The sequence below is a fragment of the Talpa occidentalis genome, unplaced genomic scaffold, assembly GCF_014898055.3.
Source record: "Talpa occidentalis isolate TD23 unplaced genomic scaffold, MPIMG_talOcc4v2.1 talOcc4.12, whole genome shotgun sequence".
In the NCBI taxonomy this organism is placed as follows: domain Eukaryota; kingdom Metazoa; phylum Chordata; class Mammalia; order Eulipotyphla; family Talpidae; genus Talpa; species Talpa occidentalis.
In genome coordinates this window covers 481,970-503,863 of record NW_023601212.1, presented here as the reverse complement: position 1 = coordinate 503,863, position 21,894 = coordinate 481,970, and the positions used below count along the sequence as shown (strand labels likewise).

General features: G+C 57.6%; 3 protein-coding genes and 8 non-coding genes across 17 annotated transcripts in view; 9 read left to right on the top strand and 2 right to left on the bottom strand.

Annotated features, from left to right (window-relative positions):
- Nucleotides 1-1,379: 1,379 nt before the first annotated feature.
- On the bottom strand, nt 1,380-12,398 carry CUNH11orf54 (chromosome unknown C11orf54 homolog). Of its 2 annotated transcripts, none has more exons than XM_037504739.2 (9): nt 12,380-12,398; nt 9,950-10,090; nt 8,258-8,356; nt 7,039-7,112; nt 6,781-6,882; nt 6,057-6,233; nt 5,536-5,685; nt 2,141-2,257; nt 1,380-1,575 (listed from the first exon to the last, which is right to left on the bottom strand). In XM_037504739.2, the coding sequence occupies exons 2-9, from the start codon at nt 10,002-10,004 to the stop codon at nt 1,402-1,404; spliced, it is 948 nt and encodes a 315-aa protein (XP_037360636.1). In that variant the 5' UTR covers nt 10,005-10,090; nt 12,380-12,398; the 3' UTR covers nt 1,380-1,401. The 2 variants fall into 2 exon arrangements, with proteins under 2 accessions (XP_037360636.1, XP_037360637.1); XM_037504740.2 differs by lacking the exons at nt 9,950-10,090; nt 12,380-12,398 and adding exons at nt 9,467-9,551; nt 9,663-9,689.
- On the top strand, nt 11,288-18,302 carry TAF1D (TATA-box binding protein associated factor, RNA polymerase I subunit D). The gene is given in 13 exon segments (XM_037504633.2): nt 11,288-11,382; nt 13,200-13,432; nt 13,435-13,557; nt 13,560-13,573; nt 14,459-14,631; nt 14,722-14,782; nt 15,054-15,224; nt 15,770-15,815; nt 16,559-16,606; nt 16,789-16,820; nt 17,434-17,481; nt 17,792-17,838; nt 18,156-18,302. Coding segments are annotated over 7 exon segments (831 nt in total). The 3' UTR covers nt 15,186-15,224; nt 15,770-15,815; nt 16,559-16,606; nt 16,789-16,820; nt 17,434-17,481; nt 17,792-17,838; nt 18,156-18,302.
- On the top strand, nt 15,515-15,640 carry LOC119242462 (small nucleolar RNA SNORA40). The gene has a single exon (XR_005124471.1). It is a non-coding gene; the product is annotated as a small nucleolar RNA SNORA40 (small nucleolar RNA).
- The window catches only part of CEP295 (centrosomal protein 295), a 39,410-nt gene continuing 33,886 nt past the window's right edge, over nt 16,371-21,894 (bottom strand). For 5 of the 6 annotated variants that reach the window (XM_054692951.1, XM_054692952.1, XM_037504738.2 and 2 more), the window contains exons 23-29: nt 21,121-21,776; nt 20,382-20,516; nt 19,651-19,744; nt 19,406-19,558; nt 19,243-19,327; nt 19,067-19,163; nt 16,371-18,989 (exon numbers count right to left, since the gene is read on the bottom strand). In XM_054692951.1, coding sequence (XP_054548926.1) covers nt 18,933-18,989; nt 19,067-19,163; nt 19,243-19,327; nt 19,406-19,558; nt 19,651-19,744; nt 20,382-20,516; nt 21,121-21,776 — 1,277 coding nt within the window. In that variant the 3' untranslated portion in view covers nt 16,371-18,932. Of the gene's footprint in view, nt 18,990-19,066; nt 19,164-19,242; nt 19,328-19,405; nt 19,559-19,650; nt 19,745-20,381; nt 20,517-21,120; nt 21,777-21,894 lie in introns of those variants that run through there. The other variant, XM_037504737.2, reaches the window with a different exon arrangement.
- On the top strand, nt 16,383-16,510 carry LOC119242454 (small nucleolar RNA SNORA18). The gene has a single exon (XR_005124464.1). It is a non-coding gene; the product is annotated as a small nucleolar RNA SNORA18 (small nucleolar RNA).
- Nucleotides 16,648-16,719, top strand: LOC119242472 (small nucleolar RNA SNORD5). Its single transcript, XR_005124481.1, has one exon. It is a non-coding gene; the product is annotated as a small nucleolar RNA SNORD5 (small nucleolar RNA).
- LOC119242438 (small nucleolar RNA SNORA8) lies at nt 17,225-17,362 on the top strand. Its single transcript, XR_005124450.1, has one exon. It is a non-coding gene; the product is annotated as a small nucleolar RNA SNORA8 (small nucleolar RNA).
- Nucleotides 17,575-17,708, top strand: LOC119242445 (small nucleolar RNA SNORA1). Its single transcript, XR_005124456.1, has one exon. It is a non-coding gene; the product is annotated as a small nucleolar RNA SNORA1 (small nucleolar RNA).
- LOC119242436 (small nucleolar RNA Z40) lies at nt 17,922-17,992 on the top strand. The gene has a single exon (XR_005124448.1). It is a non-coding gene; the product is annotated as a small nucleolar RNA Z40 (small nucleolar RNA).
- Nucleotides 18,343-18,463, top strand: LOC119242450 (small nucleolar RNA SNORA32). Its single transcript, XR_005124461.1, has one exon. It is a non-coding gene; the product is annotated as a small nucleolar RNA SNORA32 (small nucleolar RNA).
- Nucleotides 18,637-18,763, top strand: LOC119242441 (small nucleolar RNA SNORA25). The gene has a single exon (XR_005124453.1). It is a non-coding gene; the product is annotated as a small nucleolar RNA SNORA25 (small nucleolar RNA).

The window sequence follows — 21,894 nt, the reverse complement described above, 5'->3', positions numbered from 1 at the left end:
TGGGGAGATTCACACTCAGCAGAGCAGCTCCGCACCCCACCCCAGGCTGCTGCTTCCCTGTTCCCCCAGCTGTGTGCCCACCTGCCTGGGAAGCACCTGCTCCCTGGGAAGTCTCGCGCCATGAGGAGCCTGCTCCCTGTGGGGTGCATGCACCTCAGCAGTCTTGCCACCTGCACCAGGTTTGGGGGCAGGGTGCGTCCTGACTCAGCATGGGTGGCCATGCCGGAGCACGTCCTGCACACCCAACACGTATGCATGCTCTTGCTCTTCCCCCCAGCGTCTGTGGGCATGGGGGCAGCACTACCCACCCCCCCTCATCAGCCCACACGCACTGGGCTGAGCTCCTGGGAGCACCGCCGTGTCCTGGCAGAGCCGGCAGGCAGGTGTTCGGAAGGTGTTCATTACATGAGCGAATACTATCTTTGGAGGTAAAACACCAACGAAATTAATGCATTATGAATACTAAATTTTATTTTAAGATATTTAGGAATTTATGTTTATGGGACACATTAGAATGTCCAAAGAAGACAATCAAAAAATACCATGGGCTTCATGCACCAGAGCTCCTCGGCCGCCGTGGGCATCAGCAAGAGGAGACGGCTGGTTTCTGGTTAATGATTATTATAGGAGAATATCAAAGGATTTTCAGCCATCCAAGAACATCATTTCACGCCCTGCCCTGGCCAGCGGTCCCATTCACCAGCAGCCCCGCCAACAAGTTTAAGTGCCCTCAGCTCAGCTGGTGTGTGACACTGTTTCTTTTCCCTTCTCTCCATGCAAATAAGCAGCAGGTCACAAGCCACTTCCCAAACCGACACTCCAGCGTGACCATCCAGCCAAGAGAGGGACCCGGCCTGCGGTCAAGCTCCGGTGTCTGTGAAAGGCAAGCCGGGGACTTCTGTGTCCTCAGTGCCACCAACGTGACACCCCCCCGCTCCCCGACCGCCGGACCCCACGAGTGGGGATTTATAAAGTGGATTTTAAAAATTCATGAAAGATTCAACAACTATCAAATTTCCAACATTATTTCTTCTAACTTCCAGAAACATCCGCTTAGCAGTTGTGAGGCTCATTTGAGAAAGTTAACGTCACACACGTGACTTGACACTATCGGGTGGTGGGAACAGTTGCGTGACTCCCGATCACGCTTACGTATAAAGCAAAAATACTGATTTTGTTACCGAATAGACAGAAGACGATCAATGTCTCCATTACGAATCTTGGGCCCAATTACCTCTACGGTAGCTCTACAGGGACCAGCCGGGCCCTGGCAACGCCCAAAAGGGGTCTGGGCAGTGAGAGCATTTCTGCTGGCTCTTACACTCGCGGGGAGGATGAGCTCGCCAGGCGGCTCCTGGGACCTGCCCCCCACCCCCGGCCCCCCTGGCGCACGAGCACCCCCTAGTCTCGCCCAAAGGAGTGCGTCTCCTCCGGCTGGTCCACGCGGTACAGGAGCTCGGCGGGCGAGAAGTAGCCCAGGTACTCCACGGCGTCGGGCGTGGTGTCGTGGTGGTAGTGGCCGCCCTCCCCGTGGTGGCTGAAGAAGTGCGTGTGCTCCAGGCGCAGGTCGAAGCCCTGGGATTTTTCAGGAGAGAGTCCATTTGGGTCCATCCAAGACTCCAAAAGCGCAGAGGCCCTCCCGCGGGGCCTCTCCCTCCCTCTACCCTCCCTCCTGCACACCTTCTACCCGATGGCAGCATGAGCAGTTTCTCCTGTATCTTCCCAGAAACACCTGCTTTACTTTTTTATTCGCTCAGGAACACCCCGTACGTGCCGTGCTGCCCAAGTCGGCATGCGCACGCAGACACACGCACACTCAGGAGGAAACTCCAGTCCTGTGATCCCTGGGTCGAAAGTTATTGCTAGTATTTTGGTAGATGTTGCTCCCAATATATGTTATATATTTTTTAAGCTTCAGCATCAGAACACTTAGTTTTGATTCTGTTTAGTACCATGATTGTTGTTGGCGCCTGCATTTATTGCAGGCAAAATCTGCTTGCCCAGCGGGTAGCCAGCACCCGTCTCCTTTGTCTTTCAAGGTAAGTCTCAAGCTGACTGTTGTTCTCATGGGACACGATGCCCGATCCTTGGGGCCGTGGGGCTGAGCATGCTGCACTCAGCGCCAGCGGCAGCGACTCACCGGGTCCCGGGACACGAACACTGGCAGGCACACCAGGGGCGCCGCCATCTCGTAGAAGCGCAGCCACGTGTTCACCTCCTCGTCGGACTTCAGCGGGCAGGAGGAGAACTCTGCGGGCTGCAGCGAGAGACGGTCACTGGGTGGCCTCAGAAGTCACAGAGGACCACGCTTTTCAATCAGTTTCATCGAGTCTAAAATGCTACTAAGCCTGGGCCTCCCCGGTGGCGCAGCGGTTGAGCGCTGGGTTGCGAAGCTGCCCGCAGCCTCTGCAGCGCCGGTTCGATCCCCGGCTGCTCCCCGGCCACCGGAGGAGGGTCCCGCATGGCGCGCAGACCTCTCCTGCCGCCCGCTGCTCCCCTCAGCAGTGTCCTTCGGCCCTTCTGCCTGCTCTGCTCCCCGCTCTGGCTCTGGGGAATTCTCTCACCCTCCCGCGCTTCTGACTGTACCCAGTGCTTGTATAAATAAATAAAAGAAATAATAAATCTTTAAAACAAAACAAAAACGTTACTAAGCCTTTTTATACTTGCTCTTCACTGTTTCTGGCAGCAAAAGAAATTATGTGCCCTTGTTTCAGAAGGTCAGTGTCCGCTGTTGAGACACTGAATCAAGGCGGAGTGGGTTAGGGGGAGGCCGCTGCTGCCCTTCACGTCTCAGAGCCCGCAGCCTTCCTGTGCCCATCCTCACGCTCATCCTAAACCTCATGCCACTGCAGGCGGATGGAGGGGGAAGCCAAGATATTGAAAACATCAGACACAACTATAGGGGGATTATCCTCATCCCGGAGTCACAGGCCTGTACACAGAGAACCAGAGCGCACTGCTGGACGGGCACACGGAAGGACTACAGCTCACGAAAGGCATCCCGTGGGCCTGCACTTGCTCACACCCCGCCCGTGGGGGCCAGTACCACCAACTGTGACACAAAGATTCGCAGGAACAGAAAACGCCACTCCAAAATTGATAAGGAATCTCCAGGGGCCCAGAAGAGCCAGAACACTCTTGAAAAGGAAGAAGGTCGGCGGCCTCAGCCTTCTCGCTGCCAGCCACCCCGCGGGGCCGCAGTGCCCGACGCAGGGACCTGCAGAGGCCAACACAATGGACCAGGGGTCCTAGAACTAAGCCTTAGCAGATAAGATCAAGTGATTTTCTTTTCTGTTTTTCTTTTTTGATCAAATGCGATCCGCTGAGGGCCCAAGATCACACAGTGGGGAGGAGTCTCACCCGCAGATGCTGCCGGGAAAGCGCATGTTCACGCGCGGAAGAACAAGGCCAGACCCTCACTTTACACCACGCAGATACTAGCGCGGAGCAGATCACAGAGCTGGATGTAAGAGCTACGGCTGTCACGTTCTCAGAAGACAGCACGGGGAGATGATTTGATCAGAATCTCTCGGACATGACACGAACCGTCCAGGTAACAGAGGGAGAATAAGCCAGTGGGGCTACGTCAACCTGAAAGGCTGCTCTGCAAAGACCTTCAGCAAACGGGAGGCAGCGTGTGGGAGCGAGGGCTGCGTAGCCCGTGGCCTGTGAAGAGGCCAAAGGGGACAAGGGACCGAGGCAAGGTGACGGCCGAGGAAACAGGCCTGTTGAGAAATGGCCGGAACTGGGGCGACACGTCTCCGAGGGAGACATGGAGTGGCCAAAAGGCATGAAGGAAAGCGCTCCCTGCCACGCGTCACCAGGAGGAGGCAGCCCAACCCCGACACGGGGCCTCATCCTAAGAGGACGCTGTTACCGAGAAGAAACGAGCTCTGCCGAGGGACGCTGGCAGGAAAGTGAAGTGAGGCCATTCCTGTGGAAAACACCCCCGTGAGATCCAGCGTCCCCGGGGAACGAAGGCCAAGGCAGTGGCTCACGCCCCGCAGGGCGCCTTCTGGGTGCTCGGGGACGGGCGAGGGGCGAAGACGTGCGCGCATGGCGGGTTGGGCCACATGTCTGCATGTGCACACACGTGCAGGACAAAAGGAGGGTCTCGGAGCCCTAGAGAACAACCCGCTGTCTGCACCGGGGTGGCCCGGGCAGGTGGAAGGTGCTCACGCGGGGCCTGAGGACCCAGCTCGGGGAAAGAGGAGACGGTGGCTGGCGCGTGGCGAGCCGGGGAGGTGGCAGATGCTGGCCGCGCAGTGCAGACTGCCAGGTTCAAGAGGAGCAAGTTCTGGGGATGCCACTGCCTGGGGTGGCTACAGCTAGGAGCAAAGTGCATGGACTTGAAGAAAAATCCTTCAACCATTAGGTGCTTACACAGAGATTTATCTGGAAATCCCTGTTAATAATCGGAGGAAGTAAGCACTCTCACAGCTGGATCTCCCGCGCAGGGCCAGCTGACTCGCCACTGAAAGCCACCAGGACAGAACATCAAGACAGGCTTTCTGACTTGACCAGCAAAATAAACAGGAAACTAAGTTGTAATCACCTTAGTACATCATTCATCTACTTGTTCACTTAACCTTATTCCTGAGGTTCTGAACGTCCCAGGCTTCGTGCAGGATTCTGTCCTGAGCGTCTTATACATGTATATACTTAGCCCATAATGTCACACTTTTCCCGAGTCCTTTCCCCAAAATCACAGTCATCGTAACGGCACTGTCTAGGGGCTGAATTCGGGATCCTGGCAATGAAAACAAGAATCAGTCTGGAGTCTCAGCCTCACCTCTATCTTGACCTTAAAAGCAAACACTGCAGGGCCTCCCTTGGTGGCGCAGCGGTTGAGCGCTGGGCTGCGAAGCTGCCAGCAGCCTCTGCAGCGCCGGTTCGATCCCTGGCCACCGGGGAGGGTCCCACATGGCGCGCAGACCTCTCCTGCCGCCCGCTGCTCCCCTCAGCAGTGTACTTCGTCCGTCTGCCTGTTCTGCTCCCCGCTCTGGCTCTGGTGAATTCTCTCATCCTCCCGCGCTTCTGACTGTACCCAGTGCTCAAAAACAAAACAAAACAAAAAAACACTGTAGGGGCCTCCCTGGTGCGCAGGGGTTAAGTCGCAACCTATGAAGCAATCCACAGCCACTGCTGCACGAGTTCAATCCCTGGCCAGGGAGCTACCCTCATGGTGCAGCAGACCTCTCCTGTCTCCCAGCTGCTCCCCTCAGCAGTGTATTTCAGTCAGTCTGCCTGTTCTGCTTCCCACTCTGTCTCTGGTGAACCCCCTCAACTCTGGTCTATACCCCAGCTCTTGTATGGGTAAATAAATCTTAAAAAAAAAAAAGCCAACACTGGAAAGGAAGTTCTACCAGATGGACCTGGGCTAAGGGCTTTCGTGGCGATCACCTCACAGTGGGAAAGCTTGTCACTAAGACTTTGAAGCAACTCGGTCACAAGAAGAGGACTTGTCTAGCACGTCTCCACAGACTGATCTGCACCAGAAACCCCAGGCCCAGAGCGCACACCCGCGTGGCTCACCATGATGTGGGTCTTCACTCTGCCCTTCTGGACCAAGAAGGTGCCGCCCAGCCCCACAGGCTTATCCCCGTAGTGTTTCTCCAGCGTCTGTCTCATGCAGGACACGAAGTTCAGCTTTCCGGTCCTCCTTTTGGCTCTCACCTCGATGACCTATGAGGACAGAGGCATGTCTGTCGCCTACGCAGCAGCGTTTCAGGGGGGCTGAGACATGCCCCGAACACCTGAGGGCCCAGCGTGCCCAGACGTGAGTAGAGGCGCCCCGACCTATCAATAAGATAACGTTGTGCCCAGAGTGCGTGCGGGTGCCACACAGCACATCTCAGGAAGCCATGTGCCGCGAGGCTGGCACACACAGCTTATGCTTTCTGGACTCTCAGTCTTTGCTCACTGAGTTGTTCTAAGATCTCTGACTCAGGTAGCCTTGGATTTTCTTAAGAAAACCGTATTTGTGGCAATGAGAGTTCCCACGGTAGCTACTCGAGAACTTCTGGAGAACATGGTGTTTTTATGAACCAAATCACCTTTCCAGGTTGGCCCTCGCTGGCAAAAAGGTTAGCCAGCAGCGCACACCCGAAGTCGCGGTGTTTCTCGTTGTACTTCTCCAGGAGGCACCCTCCGTCTGCGGGGTTGATGTGGGCAAAGTAGCTTCCGTTCACGGGAGGCCGGTGTCCGCCTTCCGTCTGGACAATGGGCATGAACTGCAAAGAGGAGAGAATCCGGTAACAGCCACGCTCCGCCATTGCTCAGCGTTTCTGCAATGCTGCAACGTTTGCTTGAACATGTCTACTTTGAGAGTTTACACGTCTCTGTCCTGAGTTCTAGGCAACTTTTATTAACGTTTCTGCAGAAGAACCGGTGTGACTGCGGGCGGCGGTCACCTGAGGAGGCTGAGGGAGCGTGGCCGACGGAGGAGCCCTCGCTCCTGCTCAGGATCGAGCTTCTCCCGGGAGGTCTGTGAGGACCTGAGAGGCGGAGCCGACCAGGTGGCCAAACACTCCATCCCCTCCACAAAGCTGCCTCACGCCAGGGACGAAGACATGCAGCTACGCACACGCTGACACAAGCCCCCCTCTTTCACAGCCCAGTGCGCCCACAGTCCGTGGTGGTGCCTGGTCTCCCCTAAACCAGGTAACCCCGAGAAATCTGAGCAGGCGGGGGCCAGTACATGGCACCCCACGGCCAAGCATGGGGCCGTGGGGCGGCGGCCTTGGGACGGGCAGTGAGACAAAGCCCCACTGAGCTCACCTCAGAATTGAAGCCAAGCGTGTGGAAGGGGCCTGCGCCCGCACCGAGGATAAAGGCCCCAGGGAGCTTGATGTCCTTGGCAATCCGATTGAGATCGTAGACCTGGATGGGAGGAGATGCCGCTCAGGCCCCGGCTGCAGCCGCCCCGGGCTGCCTCTCGTCACCGAACCGACGGGCATGTCCTTGCGCGACTGGCCAGCGCGCCCCAGGCACAGAGACCAGGCCCGGCCGGCGCCCGCGCGGGGAGGCCCAGCTCACCCTGCTCCTGTTCACCAGTGGCAGCAGGTAGGGCACGCCGCCCACCTCGGCGATCCGCGTCTTCCCGCAGATGCCTGCAAAACACAATGTCCACTAGGGCCAGAGCGCCAGGGCACGCTGGCCTGTTTCGGGGCACGCTACTGTTAAACTCAAGCGCGCGTGAGCAAACATGCCCGGCCCGCGGCCTCCGTGAGGAGCGGGAGCGGGCCCTCGGCTGGTTCCCTGACATGGGAGTTGGGCGTTTGTTTCAAACACTTGAAAACCACTGCTGAGAAAGGCAAGTGTGTGCAAGCCCAGGCGACCCGCAGCTTGGGGGCCTCGGGAGCACCCAGCCAGCCCCCAGGGTGCACCCCAGCTTCCTAGCCATGGCCCTGGCCTCGCCGCCCCGCAGGAAGCACCGAGAGCTTGTCTTGGTTTGTTCTTCTCACAGGCCACAGACAAGTACAGTGGATGACTCAGGGTGGCTATACAGCCCACACCACCTGACAAATTAAAGGAAAATGCTAGAAAACATCTCCCGACCCTCATCACACTGACAACAGTGTGCAGACGAGGGGGACCTTGGAGCCTTTAGTTTAAAAATTGGGGGAGTGGGGGCCTCCCTGGGGTCTCAGGGGTTAAGACTCAGCACTATCAAGCTATCACCAGCCACTGCAGCCTGAGTCCATCCCCGGCCAGGGAGCTACCCACAGGGCACAGCAGACCTCTCCTGTCTCCCCGCGGCTCCCCTCAGCAGTGGATTTCAGTGGATCCACCTGTTCTGCTCCCCACTCTGTCTCTGGTGGATCCTCTCACCCCCCGCACCTCTGGCCTGCACCCCAGCTCTTATAGCATAAATAAATAAAATAAATCTTGAAAAAAAAAGCAGGGGTGTATGCAAGTGTGGCACAGTTTCAGGGTGCTCTGGAACCCAGGGCCTCGCCTGTGAGCTCCAGGGGCTCCCGGGCACTCTGGGGCACGAGGCTGCAGCCAGGCCCGGCCAGGCGCTCAGCCTGCAAGGGCCACGGACCCGCTGTGGCGGGGTGTGGACGAGTGTGTCCACGGGAGACAGAAACAGACTCAGGCTCGGCCGCCACCCTCGGCACCTCCAGCGGACGCTCTGCCCAGCAAGTTGCCTTCGGACTCCCGGTCGGCGGCGCCCGCTCTGCAGGGGTTCTGAGAGCAATTCCGGTTCAGAAAGACGCGGGCCGAGGTGCAGCGCTGGGGCTGGATCACTGACCTTTCGCCGGGAAGGCAAACGGCTCCTGGGTCAGGTCCGGGCAGTCGACCACGGAGACCTGGACGTCGGCGAAGTTCTCCTCCAGCCCCTTCTGCAGGACTAGAGACGGGGGCCGCTGAGTTTTCGGGGAAACCTGCCACCACCACCCAGTCTCCCCATTTCTGCGCCACATTCCCACACTAAACCCAGGTCCCAGGTTCTTTCCGGGGGGGCAGGGTGTGAGTGAAGGTGACGAGATGCAGACGCACGGGGCCGCGAGGACGCGGCCTGAGCAGCAGAATGCCCGGTGCCCCTCGGGCCGGGGGCTGGGACCGTGGAGCACACTGACTCAGGGGCACCACCTGCCCTTTGGGGAGAAGCTCCCCCAACCTGCGCTGTGGAGAAGCAAGCTGCCCGAAAGCGGCCCCGCTCGCCGCGACCCAGTGCCGTTTACGGACGAGACGCGGGACCAGAGGCGCAGATGCGGGAGGGCGTCCGCCGGGCGCCGACAGACGCTCCTTCACAGACAGGTCTCTCCGGAGACAGGAGCCAGGGCGGCCCGGCGCGGGCGGCAGGCGGGAGGGCGGTGAGTGGGGGGCAGCGCGGGGCGGCCGGTGGCCTGTGCCCGCCATGGGCCTGCTGTTCGGGACACGGCGCGAGAAAGCGAGGAACAAACGGTCTCGGGGGAGCAGGCTCGCGAGCAGAGTGCGCCCGGGGCCCCAGGCCAGGTGAGTGAGAGCTGGGCTCCATCCGGCCGCAGCCCCACCCCCGCCACACGGGGCCAGGCCGGCCCGCCGGACACGGCCTCCGGACAGACACCGGCAGATTTATAAACAGGGTGAGCTTCACTTCGCGGAAATGTAGAGAAATTGGATTTTTAACCAGCGACGAGGGACCAAGTTCTCCTAAGACCTTCCGTAAAGCGCAAACAAGCTGGCGGGGGCGGCCCTCCTGCCGGGCAGACGCAGGGGTGCGCATGCAGGAAGGGCAGGAGCGGGTGCAGCATGGAGCGGGGTCACGGAGAGGCCCCGGAGGACGGGCCCGCTCGCCATGGACTGTCCACCGCACGGCCCGGCTCAGGGAAGACGGGACGCGAAACTCAGGGCCGCGAACTCCTCGGGTCAGAGGACCAGCCGGGACAGAGGCATTGAGAGAAAGGGGGGTCCCTCAGAGCAGAGCCCAAGGCTGCCCGGCGAGGGTCAGTTTCCTGACAGGAGCTTTGAGTTTTACTTGCAGCTTCATTCTCCGTCCCTGCTGAGGGTTTTGTCATCCGTGTCCCTCCGCCTTTACCGTGGGAGGCTTCTGGAAAGTCTCGCTGGGATGAAGTGAAATACAAACCACAGACTGAGAAGGCTGAGGCGGCCGCTGGGCGGCGGGGGCGGGGGGGGGGGTATCTTGGGAACCAGGGGGCTGAGGGAAGGAGCACCTGCCAGAGAAGCCAACGATGCAAAACCGGGCGGCGCCTGGGGCGTCAGGCGCGCTGAGGTATCGCCCTCTCTTGGCTGTCAGGCTGCAGAGGTGGAATCTTGCGGAAAATCCTCAAATACTTTAGATTGTTGGGGGGCAGACCCGGGGCCTGATGGAAGCGGCCCAGACAGCGAGAAGGGAAGCGAGTTCCGTCTTGAAAGACGATCCCACGGTCTTGTTTACTTTTCGGCTTTAGTTCTCTCCCTAGAACAATGAAACCCCTGCCCAGGTAGCGGCTCAGCTCACCTCGGGCGAGCTCCTGCAGGCTTGGCACGTGGAAGGCGAACTCGGGGCAGGCCATGGTCCCCGGCGGCGAGGGGCGCAGGGAAGACGCTGCAGGCTGCTCGCACGGTCTCGGGGCGCAGGCACGGGCCTTCGAGCTCACTCCTGCGGGGCAAAGGGCGGCCTCGGTGTTTACTAGTCCAGGTGAACACGCCCCCCGCTCCCCTGCTGTGTGCCCGCGGCAGGCCAGGGGAGAGGCCGGCCAGAGGGCAATCGCTCCGGTATATCTGGACAGGGCGGTCTGACGGCTGGTGGAAAAGCGGAAAAGCCTGGTTAGCTCTAAAGGTCTGTGAATCAGCAGGATGTGGGGGTGCAGAGCAGCACAGGCAGGTCCCCGACCGCAGATTGTGTCGTCCTGCGCTTGACAGCGAGGCCACGTATTACACACGCTTCTTAGATCATCACGTTTGCCAAAGAAAACGAGTCCTGGCAGCAACAGACACAGCTGAGCAGCTTGTGACCTTCACCTCAGAGCTTTCATTTTTTTTAAAGATTGATTTCTTTTATACAAGAACTGGGGCACAGGTCAGAAGCGCGGGAGGGTGAGAGGATTCACCAGAGCCAGAGCGGGGAGCAGAGCAGGCAGACGGAGGGAAGACAGTGCTGAGGGGAGCCGGGGAGCCGCGGGCGCGGCAGGAGAGGTCTGTGCGCCCTGTGGGGTTCTCCCTGGCAGGGGGGGATCTAAGCAGCGCTGCAGAGGCTGCGGGCAGCTCCACAGCGCGGTGCTCAAGCGCTGCGCCACCGTGGGGGGATGGGTGGGGGGGGCAGTACTTTTATTTTAAAACCCTGGTAAAGACGATGTGTATTTTGTGCCTGGCTTGGTAAACAGCTTTAACGTTTCCTTATTTTGAGGCCCTAAGCAGAATAACTGGCGACTGTGCCAGGACACGCGGGCACAGAGCAGGAGCGGGCGCGGGCCGTCTCTTACCGCCAGGGCGGGGGTGAGCACGCAGGCAGGGAGAGGGGATAAAATGAAAGCCCAAACGAAGGCGCCAAATGAAGGTGGCACGAGGTGGGAGGTCCCCTCCCCGGCCGAGCGCGGGGGTGCAGCGAGCCCTGGACCAGCAGGCGCAGGGCACGCAGCGTCCTCGTGGAGGCTGTTAATGGAACACCCTGTTCACCTGAGGCTCCCCCGCTGCGCCCGCTCCGCAGCGAGTGAAGGGGCACACTCTGGCCGGGGCGGGGGCGGGGGGGGACCATCTCACACAGGCTTTTGAAGGGGACCCCCCGCGGGAGCCAGGGAGGCCCTTGCACGCTGACTTCTGAGCCAGCTGCAGGTGGACGGGAGACCCAGCTTCCCACATGCCGGCGCTACCCAAGTCTCTCAGAATCCGGCGGGCACCGACTGAGAACATGGCATCTGCTGTGCGAGGCCCTGGACGCTTCTGCAGGGCGGGGTGACGAGAATCCTCGCCCGAGCCAAGGCCGGCTCCCCGACAGAGGGTCTGCGTTTCCTTCCTCATTAAAACAGACCTGAAGCCCTTCTCCACAGCTGCGCCGCCTGCAGGGCAGCGGCTGCACGCGTGTCTGCGGTGTGTGTGTGTGGTGTGTGCGGTGTGTAATGTGTGTGATGAGTGTGTGGTGAGTGTGGTGAGTGTGGTGTGTGTGGTGAGTGTGGTGTGTGTGGTGAGTGTGGTGAGTGTGGTGTGTGTGGTGATGTGTGTGTGTGTGTGGTGAGTGTGGTGTGTGTGGTGAGTGTGGTGTGTGTGGTGAGTGTGGTGTGTGTGGTGAGTGTGGTGAGTGTGGTGTGTGTGGTGAGTGTGGTGTGTGTGGTGAGTGTGGTGTGTGTGGTGTGTGTGGTGAGTGTGGTGAGTGTGGTGAGTGTGGTGAGTGTGGTGAGTGTGGTGTGTGTGGTGAGTGTGGTGTGTGTGGTGTGTGTGGTGAGTGTGGTGGTGTGTGGTTGGTGTGTGTGCTGTGGTGTGTGCTGTGAGTGTATGTGTGGTGTGTGGTGTGTGTGGTGTGTGGGGGGCGGCGGACCACGTGGAGGCCGGTCTGCGGGCGGCTCTCTGGGGCGGGGCGGGCCCGTTGGGGGCCGTTCTCTCCCGCGCCCCGGGCCCTGCAGGCGGCGGCGGGCGGCCAGTCCCTCCACTGCGGGCGCGTCCACTCGGCCCCGACGGGCGGGGGCGGTCCGCCAGGCCCGGCGCTCGCCCAGCGGCCCCGCGGCCCCCGCTGGGCCTTCAGGGGTGCCCGCCGCGCCCCCGGCCGCGCCCCGGACCCCGACCCGCCCCAGCCGCGCCCCCGGCCCCCTCGCCGCGACCGCCTCCAGCCGCGCACCCCGGACACCCCTTTCCCTCCCCGCCCCAGCCGCCCCCCGGAGTCCCGGCGCGCCCCGCAGGCCCAGGAGCGCGGGGGACGGCCGGGCCCGGCTGGTTCGCGCCTCCGACCTCCACTCACCCGCGACGCGGGCCCCGAACCCCGCCAGCGTCCCTCGGCCGGCTCGCCCGCCCCCGCGCAGCCCCGCCCCGCCCCGCGCAGCCCCGCCCCCGCGCAGCCCCGCCCCGCCCCGCGCAGCCCCGTCCCCGCGCAGCCCCGCCCCGCCCCGCGCAGCCCCGTCCCACCCGCGCAGCCCCGCCCCGCCCCGCGCAGCCCCGCCCCACCCCGCGCAGCCCCGTCCCCGCGCAGCCCGCCCCACCCCGCGAAGCCCCGCCCCCCGCAGCCCCGCCCCGCCCCGCGCAGCCCCGCCCCGCGCAGCCCCGCCCCCGCGCAGCCCCGCCCCGCGGAGCCCCGTCCCCGCGCAGCCCCGCCCCGCGCAGCCCCGCCCCGCGCAGCCCCGCCCTTCCGGGACCTCCTGTTATCGCGAGACCGGGGCCCACTCTTAGCGGCGCCGCGCGGCGGGCGCGTCCTTTCTGCGCGCTGGCCTCGCTGCTGCGGACACGGGGCGCGGGGGGCCGGGGCGCGGGGGGCCGGGCGCGGCTGGGCCCGCGGAGCCTCCGCCCGCCGGGGCAGGGAGGGCGGCCCCCGGGACGGCCCCGGCGCCCCGGCCCCGGCGCCCCCCGGCGGCGGCGCGGACAGCGGCGGGTGCGCGGCGCGGGCCCTGGGGCGCGGGGGGCCCTGGGGCGCGGGGGCCCTGGGGCGCGGGGGGCGGGGCGGGGCGGGGCGGGGGCGCCGCTCGTGCGGGCGGAGGGGCCGCTCCGGGCGCCGGCTGGACGCGAGCACGGCCGCGGGGGGACCCCCGGGCGGACGCGGGCGCAGCGGGGATTGTCCTGTTTTCCAGGGAGAGCTCGTCGGGCAGCGGCCTGTGGGGGGCCCCGCGCGCCCCGCGCTCGCCGGAGCGGCCGCAGAGGAAGCCCGCGGGGAGGGGGCTTCGTCCGCCTGAGAAGGCGCGAGCGAGAGACTCATCCAGTGACGACTCTTTCGAGCCGAGACCGTTGACATTAAAAGCAATTTTTGAAAGATTTAAAAATAGGAAAAAACGTAGAAAGAGGAAATACAAGCCCACAGGAAGACCCCGGGGAGGCCCAAAGGCAGCAGGAGCAGAGGCTCGCGGATCAAGAGGCAGCAGATCAAAGACAAAGGCTCCGGGTTCCCGTTCCTGGAGTCAGAGAATGGAAGGAAGCCGCTGCCCTGGAGAAAATCTTAACCTTTGAGGTAATTATTTTCTCTATGGGGCTGCACACATTGCTAAATGTCTTCAGATTTATTGGCCACTATTAAAATTCGAGTTCCTGTCAAGGACCCTGAGCTCAGACTTCCGGGCTGAGGAGTGCAGCCCTCGCGTGGCTGGCTCGGTGGCCTGCAGCGGGCGCGCTCCCTGGCTGTGCACGCGCTTCCTGCTCACGGCCTGGCCGGTCTAGTAACATCCCCGTGCCCACACAACTGCCGGGGTGTGCAGTGATCCAAGCCAGGCCCCGCCTGCTGTTGGTGCCCAGTGACTTCAGGTTTCCTTTTACAGAAATTAGTAGGAGACTCAAGTGTTTGTTATTGATACTTTGATTCCATGGAATTCTGTCACTTCCGAGATTTAAATGACTTTAGCGTAAGATTTGGGCTTCAATTTTTTAAAAAAAAAAAAAAATATTTTTTTATTTATACAAGCACTGGGTACAGTCAGAAGCGTGGGAGGGTGAGAGAATTCACCAGAGTCAGAAGGGGAACAAAACAGGCAGATGGACGAAATTCACTGCTGAGGGGAGCAGCAGGTGGCAGGAGAGGTCTGTCATACCACGTGGGACCCTCGCCGGTGGCCGGGGATCAAACTGGTGCTGCAGAGGCTGCGGGCAGCCCCGCGTTAAACCACTGCGCCACCAGGGGAGGCCCTGGGCTTCAATTTTTTCTTGGCATCACCCTAACTCGGTTTGATGACTTGCTAGATAGGACAGTGAAATCTCCTTATGACCATTAGTTGGCACATTGATACATTGCGCATGTGCAGACCAGTGACATCAAGATTTGGCCATTTTGGAAGAGGCATCTGAGTCACAGTGAAAAATTATTTTGCAATGTCATGACTTCACATGTGTTTGATGTCCATAGCAAGCTGTGGCAAGAGGATTTTTCAACTACCTTGAAAAACTAAAGTATGAACACCACCTCAAGGAATCCTTGAAGCAAATGAACGTTGATGAAGATTTAGAAAAAGATGATCTTGATAGTCGAAGATACAAATATTTGGACGACGACGGGCCTATTTCTCCTATTGAGTCAGCGTAAGCCAGGCCCAGGGGAGTACTGGGTGTTGCAGGTGTGACTAACTGGGTCATGGACAATTTGACATTGGACTAATTTTAATGTTACAGAGCAGAAGATGAAGATGAAACAACTGTTGAAGATGATGATGAATGTGACATTGAATTGGTGGTAAGTGACCTTTTTATCCCATCTCATTTTAGGAGGGAGGGCAGCATTGGTACTGATTATTTTTCAAGCAGTAATTACTCTAGATTCAATTTTATTAAGGCTCAATGCATTTGGTGCAGTTGATACTGGAATAAAAATGGACTATTTTGGGTAGGTGATGAGAAGTGAGGAAATTTTCAACAGACAAATCTAGGTTATTTCAACACTAGCGCTCAGATTCTGTAATAAGTAAATGAATGATTTTTAATGCCAATGTTGGTTTTCTATGCAGGAGGAGGATTATTTCATAATAAGCTCTGCATTGCCAAAGAAGATGGAGGTATATGTAGAAGAACAAGAGGAGTGCGCTGAGGCAGCAGCTGTGTCTAACACGGAAACGCAGACAGAGAGCAGTGATCAGTAGAGAAGGCAGCTCTCCACGCAGGAAGGAAACATGATGCGGGTACACGCACCAGCTTAGTGATAATTCTTGAAGTTTTAATCTAAGGAGATAAGAGAGGCAATTAAAGTGCTTATTAAATGTGTTGAAAATTTGAGATTTTGAAAGAAATCATGTTTCGTTATCCTTGACAAAGTTTAAAGGTGTGACTTGAGCAATGAGTCAAAAAGTTCAGAAATTGTAATCTTGGGAAAACATCAATAATGGGGAGGAGGCACATTTTTTTCTCATCATAAAAAACTGGACTTCGACTACCACTGCCAATTGTCACATAGGACGTTGCATTCTAGCCTAGCACTTGTGTTTGTTTGTTTGATGTGTGGACAAAGACTTTGAGACAGGTGCAAAGAATAAATCCTCTTTTGCAACCCAGAACTCATTGTTCAGTATGAGTTTTGATACATGTAAGAAGGAACATGATACCTAAAATAGATCAAAAATAAAGGTTACTTCCAAGGCTAGAAGGGATCATTTAAAAAGAATGTAGGGAATTTTGCATTCTCTTTTCGATACCAACGTGTGGAACAAGGACTGCTTCTGTTTTTTAGGTTTAGATCTTGAGAAGTATCTGGACTAACCTAAAGATGTCTTCTGGTGAGTTTTTGGACCAACTCTAAGTAGAGTAAATTGTCAGATGACTAAATCCTACAGACTGAAAGACATTTCATTACTGGAAGAACTTGTAAGATTGACTTCAGAAAATGAATCTAGATCCACCCATTTGAATGTTTACACTGTACCAGTTGAACTGGGTGTGGAAATAGTTTGAATATTGCCACCTTGGACAAACAGCATGACTTACACATAAAACACGATCTAAATTAAGAAAATGTAATAAGGGCCTCCCCAGTGGTGCAGCAGTTGAGTGCTGGGCTGTGAAGCTGCCCGCAGCCTCTGCAGCGCCTGTTCAGTCCCCATTCAATCCCCGGCCGCTGGTGAGGGTCCCACATGGCGCGCAGACCTCTCCTGCCACACCCACTGCTCCCCTCAGCAGTGTATTTTGTCAGCTGTTCTGCTCCCCGCTCTGGCTCTGGTGAATTCTTTCACCCTCCCGGCTTCTGACTGTACCCAGTGCTTGTATAAATAAATAAATCTTAAAAAAAAAAAAAAAGAAAATGTAATAAAATGGAAGAGGGACTCAAGACATAAGCCGTGGCCTTGGTTGAGGTCTATCCCGATGGGGCTTTGCTGTAGGCCTGTATCGTTGGAAACGCCTCATAGAGTAACATGTGGTTGCTTTGCTCACAGGGCTATTTGTCAGATCTGTGGGGAAGAACTACAAGACAGTTGATTTTTAAAAACCTGTAAGATCTAACAGTTGGCTTTTTCTCCCTTAGGTATTAGCCATCCTGGGGAGCGCTGCTGCCGCAGGCTGTGCCAGTCGGGTATGTTGAGCTGCCTGGGGGCATTGCTGGGCTGTGTGACGAACCAGATGATGAATGTACCTGTTCAACTGCTGGGTGACACAGACATGAACTAAAGCGTCATTCTGATAGAGCTAAAAGCATCTTTTAGTTACTAGTTACTGTTACCATCCTTAATCCTTTATTTGGTATTTTATCCATAGGAGTGACTTGGGTTCCTCATGAGTGCTTTGAGGTAAGTGGAATATTTAATTGATGCGATGTATTACATTCAAAGGTTATGAAAAATGAAATTGTGAGCAGTTACATTAATGCAGAACTGGAAGAAATGCAGTGGCTGCTCGGGCTTACTCAGGGAAAGTCCCCCTTTTTGTGTCCTTATTCTTCTGTATGGCTTGTTCCTAGTAACATACTCAAGTGTGTTGACTGCAAAGGGATGTTGTGTTTTTAAAAGAACCGTCCCTAAGAGCAGTTTGACCAGCCATGATCATGGTGGTTGTGGTGCATGTTTCAGTAATCTGCCTTGGTTAGATGAAGACAGCGTTGAGATGAAGAGGAGGCCGCTTGCTGTTTAAGATGTAGTTAATGTGGTTGCCTCCCTGGGCAGGAGTCAAGGTCACACGCCCCCAGGATCACAGCTGCACTGCTTGGTATCTGCACTCAGCAGCGCCTTCCTGCTGGGGGTTCAAAGGCCAGTGCAATAGCAAGTCAGTATCTGGCATCGTTGGTTTTCTTGGCTTTGTGCATGTAAAACCTGGTATTTCTATTGATACATCATTTCTGATAGTTGCTCATACTGACAAGTTGGGTAGAAGATGCAATAGGAACTAATGCTGCCTATTTTCTAGGACTTCTGAAGCTGAGAGGCAGGCAGATGCCTCTGCTGACCTGAAAGAGTAAGGCTCTTCATTTCCCTCCTAGCTGCTTTCCTTCATTGTCATGGTCAGCCAGCGGTGGGGCGGGGCAGGGCGGGGCATGGCATGTCTGCAGGCCCCATTCGAGATGAGAAGGGGCACCCTTGCTCATGGTGTCCAGGAGTCGTTGATGTGGCCACATGGAGATCAGGTTATGCTTCCATCACAGTAAGCTGATTGCAGTGGTGACAATGAGACCTGTGACATTTTTGCTATCGTCTGCAAACGGGGGGGGGGGGGTCAGTGTTGAGTGTAGAGAAGAGGCGCTGACTGACTTTCCTGCAATTCCTAGGACCGTAACTCCCACTGCTTGAGGGGATTGGATCCCAGGGACTGGAGGTAAGATGTTACCACCATACATCCCAAACAACCCCTGGGAAAGCCCCGTCCTCGCGGCCCCGGGGGCTGCCAGCAGCCATGCGCGATGTGATGATGATGGGCATGTGTTCAACTGCTCCGAGCAGGCTGAGTGAAACGGCCTTTCTGAACGTCTGCCTTGCGGGCTGGCGGTATTTCACAGTCGCTCGGGGCACTGTCACCGAGACGCGCTGGTTCCCGATAGCAGCAGCTGCTTCTGCATTCGCATAGCCCGTGAAGTCGCATGTAAACGGAAATGTTTCCCTTAGCCTTAATTTTAGGATGTTTTGTTGACCTAGATTGAGCAATGCTTATTGCAGCGAACTGCCTGGGTCTCGCGCTGCGTCTGAACCGGGCTGTCTTCTGCGCGGTGGCTATCTGGAGGGCCCTCAGGGGCCTGGTCTCTTCAGCAGGACAGCGGGAGCCCAACAAAAGCAACTGTCAAGGCAAGTAAAGTCACTTTCCTTCTAGCGCCAGGGGACGTGAGGGTCATTACCAAGGCTTTTAGAATGCAGTTTCTTATTTGCTGTGGACATGACCTTAAAAAAAAATCCCAGTAGGTTTGGTTCTTGCTATTCGGTTAGCATTCCGCCTACAGGGGACATTCTGTTAAGACCAGGCCGATTTTCACCGTGGGGTAAGCCCTGGCGGATGCGGTTCCAGGTTACCGCGGCGCCATCGCAACAGCTCGTGACCTCTGATATTCCTGTTGCAGGGCTGACGCGTGCAGGTGTGCTCTCGTGAGAGGTACGTAAGAGTGTGGAAAAGGTGACTTCATGCGGGTCATTTCAAAGAGGGCTTTTGGGACTCAAACCAGGAGCTCTTGACGCTGTGACCGAAAATTGACCCTCTCCACGGGATGCAGCGCGCACTCACTAGTGCCGTGCCTCCCCGAGGAGAGACATGGTCTTGGGGCCGCGGGGCTGTCTCCCACGCGTAACCAGCGCCTCTGTCCTTCAGAGATACTTTGAAGAGGATGATCGGAACTGGAGGAACTAAATGATGGGAGTAACCAAAGTGAAATTCTGCACAAATTTATTGATTGGTTTTGCCTGTTACACATAATAAAGAAGCCGCTAGACTTTGCAGGGAAGTCGGTGTGCATTTTTGGCTCGCAGTCTCTCTAGTGTTTTCTGTGGAGGGAATAAGTAGCGTCAGCTCCAGCTGCAGTTTGCCTCGCACGCGAGAACGGGGCTGGGCTGCGTTTTACCTTGTGAAACTCTCTTGCCCTTGCTCTGTTATGGGCATGAGCTTCCTGCTTTGCTTTTTCTTCCCTCTGCTGTTTGACCTCGGCTAACTGGCTGTATCTATAAATAAAAGATGTCGGGTGTGACCTGAGGAGGGCGAAGGGCCCCCCAGGCGCAGTGACCAGTGCCCCCCACGTACCGGAGCGCCGTCCGGGGCTCGGCGGATGCTGCGCTCCTCCACTCCTCGCCGAGTGCAGCTCTGCCTTTGCTTGCGCGCAGAGGGCCTGCGCAGAGAACAGCAGTGAGGAGGCCGGCTGGGGGGAGGGGTGCGCTGGACGAGGAGACTGGCTGGGAGAACAGACCTGCAGTGGTGCTGCTCTGAGAATTTCCTGAGACCCGAACTTTCTTTCTTATTTCTTCTTGCCTCTGCAAGGACCGCTCTATAAATTTTTTCTTCCTCTTCACAAATGCCTCTTGTAAGCTCCCTGGCGCAGCCATGAAGGCTGGCGGGGTCTCTGTTGGGAAGAGGCGGGACAGCGTCACCTCCCTGAACGGTGGCCCCCTGCGCCCCCTGCGGCCTGGGAGCTGGGCCGGGTCCCTGGCGCACCTGCCAACGCCGCTGGCTTCCCCAAAGGAGGCTCCGACACAGGGGGGTGGTGTGAGGCTTCCGTTTCTGATACGAGAGGCAGAAATTCACTCACCTAATTGTGAGAGAGTCACAGGTGAACCTAGACGCGTGTCCATGAAGCACGAGTTTATTGGCAGGGAAAGCGCCCCTGTAGCCGGGCAGCTGCCCCGTCCTCCGCCTGGTTTTAACAAAACCTTTGCTTTCTTGGCCCCGTGAGCGGCAGCTGCGGCGATCACAACTGCGCCCTGAAGAGGCCCCTAGTGCCACCCGCACGGCTCTTGCGCTCTGGGAGACGAGGGTGTGGACTCCAGGGCGCTGGGGCACAACAAGCCAGTCTGCCGGTGGCCACTCGCGCGCTTGCACCCTCCCCACTGCGGTTTGTTCAGTCAGCGACCGCGCTTGCAAAGTCCTCAATAAGGGAGGCTCTAGCTCGGGCCACGCTGGCCGTGTCTGCAGAGCCCGTCTGAGCTGCAGTGTTTGGGAGGCGACCTCCACTGCTGCTGCTCAGGGGCGGGACGGCGCGCGCTCATGAGGCCCCGGGCTGTTGGGGGTGGAAGCTGCGCTCCGGGTAGCCCTCCTCGCTGCCAGCCTGTGTGCAGAGCCCCCTGCAGGTGTCCACTGCATCTGCGTCTACACGGAGGAGTCCGTGTTTTCCCTACTCCTTGGCCGCGGGTCGCAGTGTGAGGTGTGGGAATGAGCCGGGAACTTACCTGAGAGCATCTTGCCTCATTTCCTCTCTCTTCTAGGGTTAAGTTTGAAAAATCCATTTCCGTAATACTGATGTCACTGGTGCTCACTAACGTGAGCTCGGGCTCCTCCATTATACCGCGGCTGGGCTCCGCGTCCTGTGCAGGAAAACGGAGGAGGCCGTGTCCAAACTAGCCTGAAAACGTGCAGACAGTGGTTGCTGTAGACCAAGGTGGCGCCCCTCCCGGCCCCTTTCACAGGAGCTGGAGAGGACCTTAGGGGTGGGGGACCCTCTGGTCCAGGCACGGGCCCAGAGGCTCAGGCCAGCTGGTCTCAGGACTGCGCAGGGCCAGGGAGCAGCCGCCCAGAGGCCGCCGCTGAAGAACATACACTTTTCAAGGGCAATTTCTTTAAACACTGATCAGGAATTAAAAAGCCAAAAGCAGCCAAATAAACATCTGTGGCCCAGACACACCCGGTTCCCTGTCTCGCAGCTTTAGACAGGACAAAGCAGGCCCAGCCCCACGCCTGCGGGCAAAGACCTGAGGAGGGTGTGGGGTTTGGGCCGAACGCTCTTTAGCAAATTCCACCCCTCAGCTTTCAAAACCTGGAGTGCTGGTCAGTCAGGGGAGACTGTCAGTGACAGACCATGGTCGGGGCTAGGGAAGTTAATGGGCAGCTTTAGTTGCTTCCATTGCGTTTTGTTTCAAAGATAGTCTAAGAGTGAATTTAAATGATCTACACAACCCAGATTTCACTTACCCAGACTGCGCTACAGTTCTGTGACGGGAACGATCCAGAACTTGCAGCGAATTCTGACCGCGTTAGCTGAGTTGGGTTTCTCAGAGTTTGGGAGGTTTCTGTTTCAGCTGAAAACTTGGAGTATTTTTCATTCTGAGTCATCAGTGAATTTGGGGTCTGAGCCAAACCCCCCAACCCCACGGTCCTTACACATAACCCCAGGTCGGTCTCCTCTTCCTGTGCTTGTATGTCTAATCCCCCGCCACTGTCACTCTGACGGCCTCCAGGGAGCTCCTGGCTTCCCGGCATTGCCTCAGCGCCGCTTTCTGACAGTTCCTGAGACCTCCGTCCCTGCTGGCTGCCTCCTGGGCCACTCGCTGAGCACTGGCTGGAGGAAGAGCCCCGTGGGGCGCTGGGCTGCAGGTACAGCTGACACACACCCGCCGCCTCCAAGGAGCCGAAGGCCGAGCTTAGCCAGCTTCCTACAGGGAGCTGGAAATGAACACTTCCTTCTTTGTCTCGTAGAATGTCAGCTTGTTCGAAGGCGCAGTCCTGGTTTTCCAGGCCTCGGGAGGAATCTCCTGGTTCAATGCTGACAACACTTGGCAGATCAGCACACTGGCTTCCCTCCCGGGGAGAGGCCTCTGGCGGAAGCTGGTGAAATGACTGTTCAGGTTCTGTATTAGGAGGTTTAAGAGTGGATTTTTGTTGTAAGTCATTTTTGAGTTGTACAACGTGGATACACATACAGTTAATAGTTTCTGAGTAAATTGCAAACAAAACAGGTTACTTTCT

What these genes read in the sequence shown, in the direction of transcription:
- CUNH11orf54 (XM_037504739.2), bottom strand. Translation starts at nt 10,004, where the DNA reads ATGGCCTGCCCCGAGTTCGCCTTCCACGTGCCAAGCCTGCAGGAGCTC. An exon ending in GTTTGCCTTCCCGGCGAAAG is followed by an intron (nt 7,113 to 8,257) that starts GTCAGTGATCCA and finishes TGTGTTTTGCAG; the next exon opens with GCATCTGCGGGAAGACGCGG. An exon ending in GAGTGAAGACCCACATCATG is followed by an intron (nt 2,258 to 5,535) that starts GTGAGCCACGCG and finishes CTCTCGCTGCAG; the next exon opens with CCCGCAGAGTTCTCCTCCTG.